This window comes from Notamacropus eugenii, chromosome 1, assembly GCF_028372415.1.
Source record: "Notamacropus eugenii isolate mMacEug1 chromosome 1, mMacEug1.pri_v2, whole genome shotgun sequence".
NCBI lineage: Eukaryota > Metazoa > Chordata > Mammalia > Diprotodontia > Macropodidae > Notamacropus > Notamacropus eugenii.
Window position 1 is genome coordinate 265947623 of NC_092872.1, and position 14235 is coordinate 265961857.

Consider the following 14235-nt stretch of genomic DNA (forward strand, 5'->3'; position numbering starts at 1 on the left):
TGCACATGACCAGATTCTCCATTTCCAAAGCCATGGTGGGCATCCAAGGTCCTTTTCAGCATCTCCATGTGTCTCCACCTTCCTCCTGATCATCTGCTAATTAGGCCTGCCCATTCTGAAGCACTCATACTCTTTTATAAACCCTGTGATAGGTTCTGGGGATACAAAGAGAAAAAGGAAACCAGTCTGCCCTCAAGGAGCTTCTGCTCTGCTTATGTACCTCCACAAGTAAATCATGCAGAATATGGACCAAACAAATACAAAATAATAAGGGGAGTAAGGTGTGTGGCGCTAACACCTGAGAGACTCAGGAAGGGGCATTGAAATGAAGCTTTAAGTAGAACCTGAGATTCTAAGAGGCACAGGAGAGGAAGGAGGGCATCCTAACCATGAACTATAGCCAAGGCACAGAGTACATGACAGGGAATAATAGGAAATCAGGCCCAAAAGAAGGACTGCAACCAGATTCCTAAGAGTTTTAAATGCCAGAGAAAAGAGTCTGTATGTTTTCCCAGAGGCAATGGGGAGCCACAGAAGTCAACCATTCAGTCAGTCAGCTAGTATTTATTAAGTGCCAACTGGGTGTGAGTCCATGTGCTAAGTGCTAGGGATACAAAGAAAGGCAAAAACCTACCCAGATCTCGAGGCACTTGAGCTCCCATTCTAATGGGGGACCCAGGTTAATGGCTAGGGGCACACGAGAAATATACAGGAGGGAGGGAGAGAGGCACTAGCAGCTGAGGGGAGGCCTGCCCCCAGAAGATGGGCTTTGAGCTGAATCTCAAAGGAAGTCAGGGAAGCTAAAAACTGGAAGCAATGAACAAGAGGATTCCTGTCATGGGTAACTGCTGATGCAAAGACTCAGTGATCTACACTACAGCATTGCTAGCAAGGAACAGCATGTAGACTTTTAGCAAAGTGTATGGAGGGGAGGAAAAGTAAGAGTTTGAAAACATGGAATGGGCCAGGTTACCAATGGCTTTCAGGACCAAACAGAGAATTTCATATTTGATCCTGGTTGTCATGGGGAGCCAATGGACTTTATTGTCTAGGGAGAGTGGCATGGTCAGACCTAGACCTTAAGAAAATTCCTTTAACAGCAAAGTGGAGAATAGTTGGTGGTAGGGAGACCCTTGGGAAAGAGAAACTAAGCAGAAGTTCAAGGAGCAGGGCAGTGACATGGTCAGAGTGAGAAGAGAGGCTGGAGGCAGGGAGACCAAATAGGAGACCGTTGCAATAGTCCAGATCAGAGATAATGAGGGCCTGAACTAAGTCAGTGACTGGGTGAGTGGAGAAGAGAGAGTAAGTACACTTAAAAGAACATGAAAACCTTATATTTTTTAAATTGTAGTTGCTTTAATTAATAGTATGGGTCTCCCTTAAATGAATGAGTTGGCCCTGGATAATCTTGAAAGTCTTCCATCTTTGAATCTATGATTTTATTGAACAGTTATATTCTATCAGTAGGAAGATGGACTTTGAGTATTTGATGTAGCTGACAGATGATGGACTCCTGACCAAAGAAACCTGTGCCCTTTAATCTCTTACTGGGACTCCACTGTCCTCTACCCCCAGGCAGGCTGATCAAACTGCTGGGAAGCCTTGATGGCATGTTCTCCACAGCAGGACAGACCTCTGACCTCCTTTGGGGGAGGGTACTTCACAATCAGCAGGCCTAATTAGAGTGCCAACTGACATGATTCCACACTGAGTGACCTTTGACCAGCTCATCTGACCTCCCCAGTCCTCTAAGACCCATCCACATCTCACCTTGACTGTCCAATGTAGAGACCAAAATCTGTGCTTCTGCTCCCCTAGCAGTATCAGACACATGTATAACAGCAAAACACTGAAATAAAGGTACTTTACAGAGAGTTGGGGGTGGGAGGCAGGGCTGAGGGTGGTGAAGAGAAGTAGTGCCAACACAGTGTAAAAGCACATACGTGATGCCATGTGGCATAGCAGATAGAGTGCTGAACTTGAAGTCAGGACAACCTGGGCTCAAATCCTGCCTCCATCAGTAAATAAGGAAGGGTCTACAAATCCTACCTCAGACACTTATTTGCTCTGCGACCATGGGTAAGTCAATCATTCTATTTCAGTCTCAGTTTCCCTGTATGTAAAATGGGAATAATAATGTCCTGTGGTGAGGCTGAAATAACAATATATGCAAATTGTTTTGCAAGCTTTCCAGAAATATAAAAATGTCTGTTATTATTATGTTTAGGATTATTTTCTCATTTCCCTTACAATAGAGTATAAGCTGCTTGAGGCCATGGCCTGTTTTCCATTTTTCTCTTATCTCCAGCCCTAGTGGAGTGCCTTTCATGTAATAGGTACTTAATATTTTTAGAAGGGATTTGAATTGACTCTCTGTACTTTTCCTTGCCAATATATGGTAAAAAACAAAAAAAAAACCCTCTATTGTGAGTGTAATGGGTAACATAAGTCAGCCTGGGAACCTATCTACCACTTGTAGTCATTTCTATGGGAAATGTATGTTTCCCAGTTCCATGAAACTACATTTTACAATCCACCTTGGAGATCACAAGTTATTAGTAACTTGAGGACTCCCTATCCAAATTTGTTTTTCAAATTGCAAAATTATGAGCCATGGTAAGACACAATAGTATTAAAATGCACCCCCTTTTTTACATTGTAAATCAGAACATTATTAAATGCCCTTTTCAAGAAAAGATTAAATGGTTCTGCTCATTTCACTCAGCATCAGTTCATGTAAGTCCTTCCAAGCCTCTGTGAAGTCTTCCTGTTCATCATTTCTTAGAGCACAATCGTATTCCGTTACATTTATACACCACAGCTTGTGAAAGGAGCAGAACCAGGAGAACATTGTCCACAGTATCAGCCGCAGTGTGCTAGGACTGTTTCTGATAGACTTAGCCCTTCACAGCAATGCAAGGACCTAAAACATTCCCAAAGGGCTCTTGAGGTGAAATGCCTTCCACATCCAGAGAAAGAACTATGGAATCAGAATGCAGAATGAAGCAGAATGTTTTCTCTTGTGTTATGTTTTGCTTTTGTTTGGTTTTTCTCATGATTTTGCCCATTCATTTTAATTCTTCTATGCAACATGACCAATGTGAAAATGTGTTTAATAAGAATGTATGTGTAGAACCCATATAAGACTGCATGCCATGTCAGGGAGGGAGAGAGAAGGGAAGGAGAGAAAAAGTTAAGACTTGTGGAAATGATTGTTGAAAATGGAAAACAAATTAATTTTTATAAAGAAAAGATTAAATGATTTTCATAGGAAATTAAAAGATGCTGGGAAATCAGATTGACATACCTCTTCTATCATGCATTTCAATTCAAGGAAGGAGCTTTCCCAAGGTTTGCCTTACCACTCAATGCCTCGATTATAACTATCTCTTTGTATTATACTCACATGCAAAGCAGGAACATTGATTGAACTCTAAGTGCCTCAGTCATCCCATATAGTTTACACCTTCACAGACCCACGGGGCCCATTAGTATGGGCATTGTCTTTATTCAGTGATGATTGTTAGCGGAAACTTGGCAGCCAGGAATAAGAAGGTAATGGTCCCTCAGTCTGTACTCTTCTCACACTAGACCTGAAATACCTACCATATTCGTTTGAGGAAGGATATTGATCAACCAGCAAATGCTCATGGCTGGGCAAACAGAATGGTGAAGGGCCTTGAATTTATGCTACATGAATGAATGTAAAAGCATTGATTAAGTGCATAGTTAATGAGAGAGTTTCTGCCTTGGGGAAATGGTGGCCAGGGAAAGAAATGTCATGGAAGTCACAGAGACAGTGAGTTGATCCAGAGAGCTGTCAACAGACATACCCGTCCAGGAGCCATTGATATGTTTACTATGCCTACAGCCAAAGGTTGAAAGGGGTGTGTAGGGGTGGGGATGGAGGATTGGTGGAAAGATCTAAGAAGGTTTGGTCTGTAGAAGAAAAGGCTGGAAGAGGAGGGGAAAAGGGCAGGATAACTGTCCTCAAGTATTCAAAGGGCTTCCATGTGTGGAAGGCTCCATCTCAGAGGACAAAACCAGAAGCAAATGGTAGATGTTGTGCAGAGACAAACTTAGGACTGATAGAACAATTAGAGCTATCCAAAAATGGCATAATAGATAAGAAACTCCTTGACCTGTCCCTGATCTTGTGCAGCAGCTGGGAGCAAAAGAGCTGCTGTCAAACCCAACACTCAGCCCCCATGTCATGGGTGTCTTCCAGCTCAACACTCAGCCCCCATGTTATGTGCACCCTCCAACACCAGAAGTCACTCTGGAGTAAGCCAAAGAGCTTTCTCTGCTTCTCTCAGACTCTCAGAGAGTTTTCCACTGACCATTTCTTGCTCCAAACCCTTTATCAGTGCTATTCTTTCCTTAGTCTGCAGACTGGTGTGAATTATCCAATCAGATCAAGAATTTCATGCACTCATCTTGTTTAGAAAATTCCTCCCTTTCATCCCATTCTCCATTATTTCCTAATTACTGAAGTCTCCATGTAGGGTAAGAAAAAATAGTTAACTACATTAATAGAAGCGTAAGACAGCAGCGTTAACTGGGATTAACTTTAGCCTATTGAAATATAATCACAGAATTTAATCACCCAACCCAAGCCCCCTTGGTCTGTGCCATCCCCCAGGCATAGATTGGACAACGTGAAAAGGCTCCTAACGTTGGAATACTCACCAGCGTTCCACCCACTCACCACAGAAGACATGGTGCCCACACTGTCTGGGAATCCCTTTATTTTAAGCACAGGAGCCCTGCTTTCTATATCTACTGACCTAGTTTGGCTCATGGAAGAACCTGCCTGGTTCACTACTGTGGCTGCTGTTGCTGTCTCCTGAGATACCTTATTCTTTTACTCAGCTCCAAAACCAGCTCTCTATCCATTAAGCTTCACTGCCTCTCTTAAAATACATTTGGGATGGAAGAAAGAGTCAACCATAAATTCTCAGCAGGGAGCATTAAATACCAAACTAAAATGTCAAAAACTCGAATATTTTTTAAGAAATGGAGAAGTTTCACTATCTGAAACACTCTATTATCTTGAGTTACGCATAGAGGCAGATTGATGGTGAAGTAGATAGAGTGTTGAACCTGGAGCAAAAAAAGATCTGAGTTCAGATCTAACTTTAGTCACTTACTAGCTATGTGACCCTGGGCAAGTCAATTAATCTCTAAGTCCTTGGGTGTGGCCTTTTGAATGAGCACAAATTTTATGAACAAATTCTTTATTAAGGGGATTTGTTCTGTGAAGTCTGGATTCAAAAGGCTGCACTTGAGGATCTAGAAGGCTACATGTGGTCTTGAAGCCACAGGTATTAAAAGATTTGATCTGTGAACTCTGGATTCAGTCAAAAGGCTGCACTTGAGGACCTAAAGGGCCACATGTGGCCTCAAGGCCACAGATTCCCTATCCCCTGGTTAGTCATAAATTCTCTCTGAGGTTACAAATGAACCAGAAATTAAGGGGGCAAAGGGGAAATGTTAGCTAAGTTGGGTATGGAAGAGGGAATGTTTTAAGCAAAGGCTGACAAATGTGCATGGGGTAGAATGAGTGAAAAAGTAATTATGTTCAAAAATGGATAAAATAGAAAAAAAACTTTTTCTTTTTAGGAGCTTGGTGAGGAGAGACCTGTGGGAGTGGAGAATGAGTGAAATATGGAAATGGTTTGGACCAGATGACAGTTGAAGAGGGTACCCCAAAACTGGAATGTTCATCAAATCATCCATTTCAAAAGAAGACTCTGGGACCCAGTAAACAAAGTTAAGCGGAGCTGGATCAAAGCCCAGGAAGTCAGTCAAACAACAAATGTACACAACTAACTAAAAAATGCTTAAAAGAACCCCTTTCAAAAGAGGAAAACCATTGGGGTAGGGAAGGGAACATTGAAAACAAAGAAGGAATTATTAGTTTGAGTCTTGCCTTGGGCCATGAACCAGACAGTAATCATTTAGTAGGGTGAAGGATTCAAGCATTGAACTAGAGAGTTTAGAGTGCACACACAACCATCTTCCCCAAAAGGGGGGAAAAAAAGGATAATAATTTCTATTGGTCTTTTTGGAGCAACTCTGGTTGTAGACAGGAAATAGGGGGAAAAAAGACAGAAAGAAAAGTGTGTGAAATACATTAAACCACAGGACATTTCAACCCATGCCCCCTCCCACCTCTAAAAGGCCTGAAAAACAGGAAGCTTGGGCACATCTGGCATTTTCACATCCCGTATCCAGGCAAGTTCTGTTGCTTTCTTCTCTAACAATGGATTGTAAGTTCAGTAGGAGTTAACAGTGGGACACAGTAGTCAAGAAGGTTAACATGATCTTGGACTTTCTCAAGAGCAGTTTAATGTCCAGAGGTTGTGACCCCATCATTTCTCAACTCTCTGCCCTGGTTAGACCACATCTGAGGCATTGTATTCAGCTCTGTGGGAGGCCATTGTCAGGCAGGAGAGCCAGCAGAGGAAGGTTACCAATATAGTGAAGGGCCTTCAGCCCATGTCGGAGAAGTGGATGAAGGACCCAAGCCTGAAGAGATAACTCAGGGAGATGATCGTGCTTATCCAAGGTTCATACCATGTGCTCCTGTGGAATCTAGTTAATTAAATATGCTTTCAGGACCATAGATTTAAATCTGTAAGGTCATGCAGCCTCCTAGGGTACAAGGACAGTGTTTTATACCCTTCGGATACAATGACAGATGAGATGAATCCATCAGACTAAGAGAATTAAAGATGGAAGCGATATTAGAAGGCAACTAGTCCACCCCCATCATTTTACAGATGAAGAAACAGACTCAGAGAGATGAAGTGATGTGCCCCAGGTTATGACAGTATTAAGGAGAGGCTTGGTCCTCTGACTCTAGATATTTTAATGATACCACACTATTTATGATTTCCCAACATTCAAAAATCCTATGGGAGAACCACAGCTTAGCAGATTATGCCAGAACAGTTTCATGAGCCTTAAGGCAGCAAAGTAGTTTGGTAACCCCTTGGGCATCATCTCCTGTAGGAAACCCTTCCTGATCCCCACCAAACTACGAGTGCCCTCCCTCTCTACTTTGTATCTATTGGACTGCTCCATAATTTATATGTATATGTGCTCTCCCCACCCCCACCCCCAACAAAATTAAGCCCCTTGAGTTAGATTGTATCTGCATCTCCAAGCACTAAATAAATACTTGTTGACTGATTGATTGAGTAGGGATATAGGAGGTCCCTTCTACCTTTGAGATTCTGCTCTATATAGACAAGTGAAATCAACAATGGTGACACAGTGAAAAGAGAGTTGGGTTTGGAATGAGGGGACCTGAGTTCGAGTTTCAGCTCTATTATTGACTTACTACCTATGTGACCACAGGACAGTGCCTTCACCTCTCTGGGCCCCAGTTTTCTCGAAGGGGTTGAACTCTGAGGTGCCTTCTGGCTTGAAACACATTAACCAATTGAACTAATCTAATACTCCATCATATAAAAGGAATATGCAGCACAGTCCTTGCCCCCTAGGACCATGTAATCTGTTTGCCCATGCATATCTGTGAGACATTTGTATAGCTGAAAACTAAGATATGCAGAATAATCAACTTGATCAATAAGCATTTATTAAATGCCAATCATATATCAGGCACTATGGTGAGCACTGGACAAAGGCAAAATTGAGATGGACCCTGCTCCCAAGGGGCTTCCATTCTATCAGGGAAGACAGTATGCATATAGATAAGTAGATGAAGAATAAACACAGAGTAAACACAAGGTTACCAGGGAAAAAGAATACTAATAGTTGGAGGGATCAAGAAAAGCTTCATGGAGATGGCAGGACTTGAAAAAAATAAGGAGGTGTAGGCATGTGCATGTATGTGTGTGCATGTAAAGCCCAAAGGTGATGCAGAGACAAATGATGGGCTCTCGTTGATGAATATTCAGAAACAAACATAAGAGACATATCTAAAGAGATATGGGATGGAAAAGGTGATGAGTTGGTCATGGGACAAGAGTGAGGGATCTTAAAGGACTCCATTATCAACCTTAAAAAATAAAAACCACTAAGGAAGACTTCTAGCATGTTGAGTGACTCTTCCATGGTGAATCTAGGGGAGAACATAAACAACAATGGGTCAGGACTGCTATCAGCACTGATGAAAGGAATATACACATTGATGAGATCACAGAACCACTGAAGACCTGAAGAAGACCTTTGTGTGTCAGTTACAGGCCCATTTGTCCATTAGATTTTAACTTCCAAGGTACCTATTACATCCATGGACATGTAATAAGTAAAGATAGTAAAATTCACTTGGGCACTGTGAAATTTGGGATTTAAACTAACTCAAGCACTTTCACACAAGGAATTAGACCCCTAATTCTTCTCAGTTGGGAACAAAAGCAATTGCATCAGTCGTCATTCCTGATCCAGAGATGGAGACACCCTGCAATGACATTCTGACTCTATTGGTGGTAAGTGACTTACAGTTTAAGTGAATGTAAATCCACATTTTATGACTGTCCTTTCCAGTGATGAGCTAATGAAAATCCCCAAGTCCCAGTTCATTCGGTTTAGGAAGGTGCCAACACTTAACAGTCATTAAAGGTTTGGAAGTGGAGAAGAGGGAGGGAGGGCCAGATTATATCATGGTTTAAAGGCATAAATAAATATTTCCAAACAAGCCAAACTATTAGGATTTCAGGGGTAAGCCCTGAAATGTTGTTTTTTTTTTTTAAAGTCATCTGTACAATTTTTTTCAGGCAGCTCTCACTTATCTTCTCACCCCCAAAACAATCCTTGAGTGCATTGGGAGGAAATTGGTTCTCCTAATATCACGATAAGAAGTCAAAGGCAGCTGCTCCTGACTAGAGTGGCTTACATCTAACACTTAATTAAACATTCGAAGGTCCTTCTGACAGAAGTAACATGATCACAGTATTAGAACAAGGGAATGATGCCTTCTAATTAACAATTGATGATGAACTGGGTCTCCCATTCACTGATTAAGGTGGTCTAGAGTCAGCCATGGACCAATGACATCATTGCAAGTGGACGACAGTGTGCAAAAAAATCTCAACAGTCTAGGACAAGGCTTCCCGCCGAATACAGTGAAATTTGGTAAAAATAACAGAAGATTCTCTTCTTGTTGTGGGTGTTGTTGTTCAATTGTGTCTGACTCTTCATGACCCCATTTGGAGTTTTCTTGGCAAAGATACTGGAGTGGTTTGCCATTTCCTTCTCCAGCTAAGCTTCTACACATGGACTTTTATTTTTATTCCATTTTAAATAGTATTTTTTTCAATTACATGTAAACTCAATTTTTAACATCCATTTCTATAATAAAATTTTGAGTTCAAAATTTCCTCCCTCTCTCCTCCCCAAAATGGTAGCAATTATATATATGTGATTATGTAAATATTTCCATATTAGTCAGGAGGTGAAAGAAGAAAGAAAACAAAAAGAAAAAAACTACCAAAAAAATTAAGTATTAACAGTATGCTTTGATCTGCATTCAGACTCCAGTTTTTTCTCCAGATGTGGATGGCATTTTCCAGCTTAGGTTTTTTGGAATACACTTGAATTTTTTAAAAATTCACTTCACAAGTACAAGATGGGCAGGTTGTGACTAGATAGTGATTGATCTGAAAAAAAAAATTGGTGTTTCAGAGGACCACAAGTTTAACATGAGCCATGAGCATTCTACTTAGCTTTTTTGTTTTATTTGCACATTAGTCATGTGAATTGGAACCAATGGGAGGAAGCCCGAGAAAGAAGAAACAGAACAAAACCACAAAAGAAAGCAAATAGTCTGCTTGGATCTGCAGATCCTTTCTTAGATCTTTTCATTGCTAAGAAGAGCTAAGTCTATCAAAGTTTGTCATTGTACAATGTGGCTGTTACTGTATACAGTGTTCTCCTGGTTCTGCTCACTTCACTCAGTATCAGTTCATATAAGTCTTTCCAGGTTTTTCTGAAATCCACCTGCTCATATACTATTCCATTAAATTCATATACCACAAATTGTACCCCAGTTAATGGGCCTCTCCTCAATTTCCAGTTATTGACCTCCAGAAAAAGAGCTGCGATAAATATTTATGTACACATGAGTTCTTTTCCCTTTTTATGATCAATTTGGAATACAGACCGAGTAGTGGTACTCCTGGGTCAAAGGGTATGCACCATTTTATAGCTCTTTGGGCATAGTTCCAAATTGCTCTGCAGAAGGGTTGGATCAGTTCATAACTCCACCAATGTATTAGTGTTCTAATTTTCCCACATCTTCTCCAACATTTATCATTTTCCTGTTTGTCATGTTAGCCAATCTGATAGGTGTGATGTGGTCTCTCAGAGTAATTTTGATTTGCATTTCTCTAATCAATAGTGATTTAGAACATTTTTTCATATGACTATAAATAGCTTTAATTTCTTCATCTGGAAACTTGATCATTTATCAATTGGGGGCATTCTCCTTATCTTGTCCAGGCCTAGGCCCATCATGCCACTCCCCAGCCATCCCTGTGCCATATTGATGTACCTGTCTACCTTTGTCCCACTTCCAACTCCAGCTCTGACAGGAGTAATGAAATCAACAGTACCAATCCTGGAAAAGATGTGTCAATCTTTTGTCCTATGTCTTGACCCTGTCCAAAAACACTTCTCCACAGTTACCCCTCCCTTATATGAGCTTTCTTCCTTTTTTAGAATATAAGCCCTTGAGAGTAGAGACTATCTTGCTTGTTTGTATTTTGTATTGACCTCTGGCCTGTCTACTCTGGGGTGCCCCGTGCAGCAGTCCTAACAACCTAGCCCTTTCAGTACTGGGGTCCTTCCCTGCCACCTTGTATAACTAGCAGGACCAGAGCTCCTATAGTCCATTATAAGCAACCAAAGAAACTCCCCTTTTCCTTCAGTGGGACCCCCTGAATAAGGGTTGAGGAAGGTGAAGACCACCCCAACCCCATTTTCCTCCTATAATAACTTCTATATGGCCAAATCCCTGATACCATTCTCCTCTCAAGGATGAAAAAACAGCATCTCTTCTCTTGCCTTTATCTGATTCCTGTCTCCATGGTTCCTGCAGCAGTGGACCTAGAGCATTTCCAAGGAATTCCCCTTGATATGCCCAGCCTCTGGCATTATGTCAGGATGCCCTAAGCTTATAAACCTTAGACAGAGGTCTAAAACTCCCAACAGTCACACCAACCTCTCAAGATTCATTTTAAGAAATGTAGAAAGCAAGGACGGGGAACATGAACCTTGTGTCCTGAAGAGGAAATGCTGCTTCCCTAACAGAACCCTAGATTGGAGGCTTACCCTGAGCTCATATCCTTTGGTTCCCCTTCCCCCAACTTCATAAGGAGAGCCATTAGGGGCACAGAGGCATGTACTGCCAATTCTTAGTACAGTGTCAGACACATAATATGCACCTAATAAAAGTGTTTTCATTCACTGATTTATTCATTCACATACTCAGTTCCTATCATGTCTGCCGATTGGTTGTTCCCTGGAAAGGACATTTCAGAAAAAAAGAAACTACTTTGAGTCTCTTACCTGTCAAATACACTGGCCTCCTGCCAAATTTATCTGACAATGGGCCAAAGGTGATGTTTCCAATGAGCAGCCCTGCGAAGAACAAAGATGACGCCAGGCTCACTTTATAGGCTTCCTGCTCGATTAAGCACCACTGTGGAGAGCAGGAAAGTGCCATGTTAGCCTCTCTCTCTTTCAGAGATGATGTCATACATTTAATCTGAGAACCGCCTGGAACCTGACAGCCACTGCACCAGCCTGGAGCTGGGAAAGGCTCTCTCTCTAACAGAAGCTCCACAGAGTGGGGACGGGGGTGTGCATCCTTAGCCCAGACGAGCAGAGCAGAGAGCTATTCTTAATGGGCTTTAGCCATTCCAGTGTAAATAGTTCCCATTGCCAACCCTTTCCCTCTTATGATAAATGAATCACTGGAAAAACAATTCAAATTCATGGATTTCTTCTCTCTCTCCTCTCTCTCCCTCCCTTCCTCTCCCCTCTCTGTCTCTCTCCTCCTCTATCTCTCTCTCCTCTTTCTGTCTCTCTCCTCTCTCTCCCTCCCTTCCTCTCCCTTCTCTGTCTGTCTCCTCTTTCTCTGTCTCTCTGTCTGTGTCTCTCCTCTGTCTCTGTCTCTCTCTCCTCTCTGTCTTTCTCCTCTGTCTCTCTCCCTCCACACCCTCTCTCCTCTGTTTCTCTCTCCTCCCTTCCTCCCTCTTCCCTCTCCCTTCTCTCTCTCATCCTCTCTCTCTCTCTCTCCTTCCCTCATATACACAAACAAAAATAGAGCTTTTTTCCTATCTATCAAGCTATTCTTACGGTAAGATAGAGAGAGGGAGAGGAGAAAAGAGGAGAGAATAGGAGGGAGGGAAGAGAGGGAGAAAGACAGAAGAAAAAACAAAGATAGAGACAGATGAAAGAGAAGACATAAAACACGTCATATGAGAGGCTGAGAAAAACACTTCAGTTTCTCTGCACATTTGAGTGGCTTCCAGAAATCTATCAGTCCTAGCTAGGCTTGTGATTTAAGTGAAGTTAAATCATATTATCCCTCTTGATAGGTTCCCCTGGTATCTACTTCACTCCCAAGTTAGGCACACAGGAACACAGATGTGAGTATTTGCAGATGGGGAATTTGAAAGGTCGCAGAGAGATTGCCAAGCCTATAATAATTTTGCCAAAGCATCTGGGAACATGCAGGGGCCAAGAGCCTCCCTGACTTGTCAGTAAATTCAGCTTGGGAAGTACTAGGTGAGAATGGATCTGATCTAATGTACCCTTCTCTGCAAACTCTGGGATCACTCCTTGTGAACTAATGTGGTTTCTTGGGGACCTTTTGGCCTATGACTGCATTGGGGGTAGGGGGCAGCTGCAAAGAGTAAGATTTAGGATTGAGGTCAGGAAGCACTTCCTAACGATTATTGCTGATCCCAAGGGGGACTGCTTCTGAAGGTAGTGGATGCCCCTTCTTAGAGATCTTCAAAAAATGGCTAATTATTTATTGGGAAGACAGCTAGGGGTTGTAATGGCCAGAGAAATGGGTCTGGAAGAAATGGTCTCAGGAAGCCCTGGGTTCAAATCTGGCTTCAAACACTTACTAACTGTATGACCTTAGGTAAATCACTTACCCTCTGTCTTCCTCAGTTTCCCGAAGTGTAAAATAGGAATAATAATCTACCTCTCAGGGTCATTGTGAGAACCAAAAGAGATGATGTTTGTAGAGTTTAGCACAATGCCTGGCACATAGGTGCTATATAAAAGCTGTCTGTTATTATTACATGGAACTCTTTTTTCCGGTCTGGGTTGGACAAGGTGGTCACTGAGCTCCCTTTCAACTCTCAAATTTGGTGACTCCCCCAGGATAGAATACAATCTCCTGGGACCATTCCTGAAAGGGTCCCTGAGATAAGAATTCACTGTTTGACAAAAATTGCTGGGAAAACTGGATAACAGTATGGCGGAAACTGGGCATAGACCAATGCCTAACACCATACGCAAGAATAAAGTCCAAATGGGTACATGAACTAAGTATAAAGATTGATACTATAAACAAATTAGTGGAGCAAGGAATAGTGTATTTGTCAGATTTATGGAGAATGGAGAAATTTTTGACTAAACAAGAGATAGAAAACATTATGAAGTGCAAAATGGATAATTTTGATTACATTAAATTGGAAAGTTTTTGCACAAACAAATCCAATACAACCAAGACTAGGAGGGGAGCAGAACACTGGGAAAGAATTTTTGCAACTAGTGTCTGTGATAAAGGCCTCATTTCTAAAATATATAGAGAACTGAGTCAAATGTACAAGAATACAAGTCATTCCCCAGCTGATAAATGGTCAAAAGGATATGAACAGGCAGTTTCCAGAGGAAGAAATTAAAGCTACCTATAGTCATATGAAAAAATGTTCTAAATCACTATTATTAGAGAGATGCAAATCAAAATAATTCTGAGATATCACATCATACCTATCAGATTGGCTAACATGACAAAACAGGAAGATGATAAATGTTGGAGAAGATGTGGGAGAGTTGGAACACTAATTCATTGTTGGTGGAGTTATGAACTGATCCAACCATTCTGGAGAGCAATTTGGAACTATACCCAAAGGGCTACAAAAATGTGCATACCCTTTGACCCAGCAATATCACTACTAGGACTGTATCCCCAAGAGATCATAAAAATGGGAAATGGTCCCACATGTACTAAAATATTTATAG

The 14235-nt window shown here is 41.6% G+C and overlaps 1 protein-coding gene across 6 annotated transcripts in view; it reads right to left on the bottom strand.

Moving 5' to 3' along the window:
* The window catches only part of LOC140517508 (solute carrier family 22 member 15-like), a 229343-nt gene that overhangs the window by 186223 nt on the left and 28885 nt on the right, over positions 1-14235 (bottom strand). For all 6 annotated transcript variants that reach the window (XR_011971612.1, XR_011971613.1, XM_072628843.1 and 3 more), the window contains one exon: positions 11539-11671. Coding sequence is in view for 4 of the 6 variants with exons in the window: in XM_072628843.1 (XP_072484944.1) it covers positions 11539-11671 (133 nt within the window). In the remaining 2 variants the exon portion in view is untranslated. The remainder of the gene's footprint in view (positions 1-11538; positions 11672-14235) is intronic.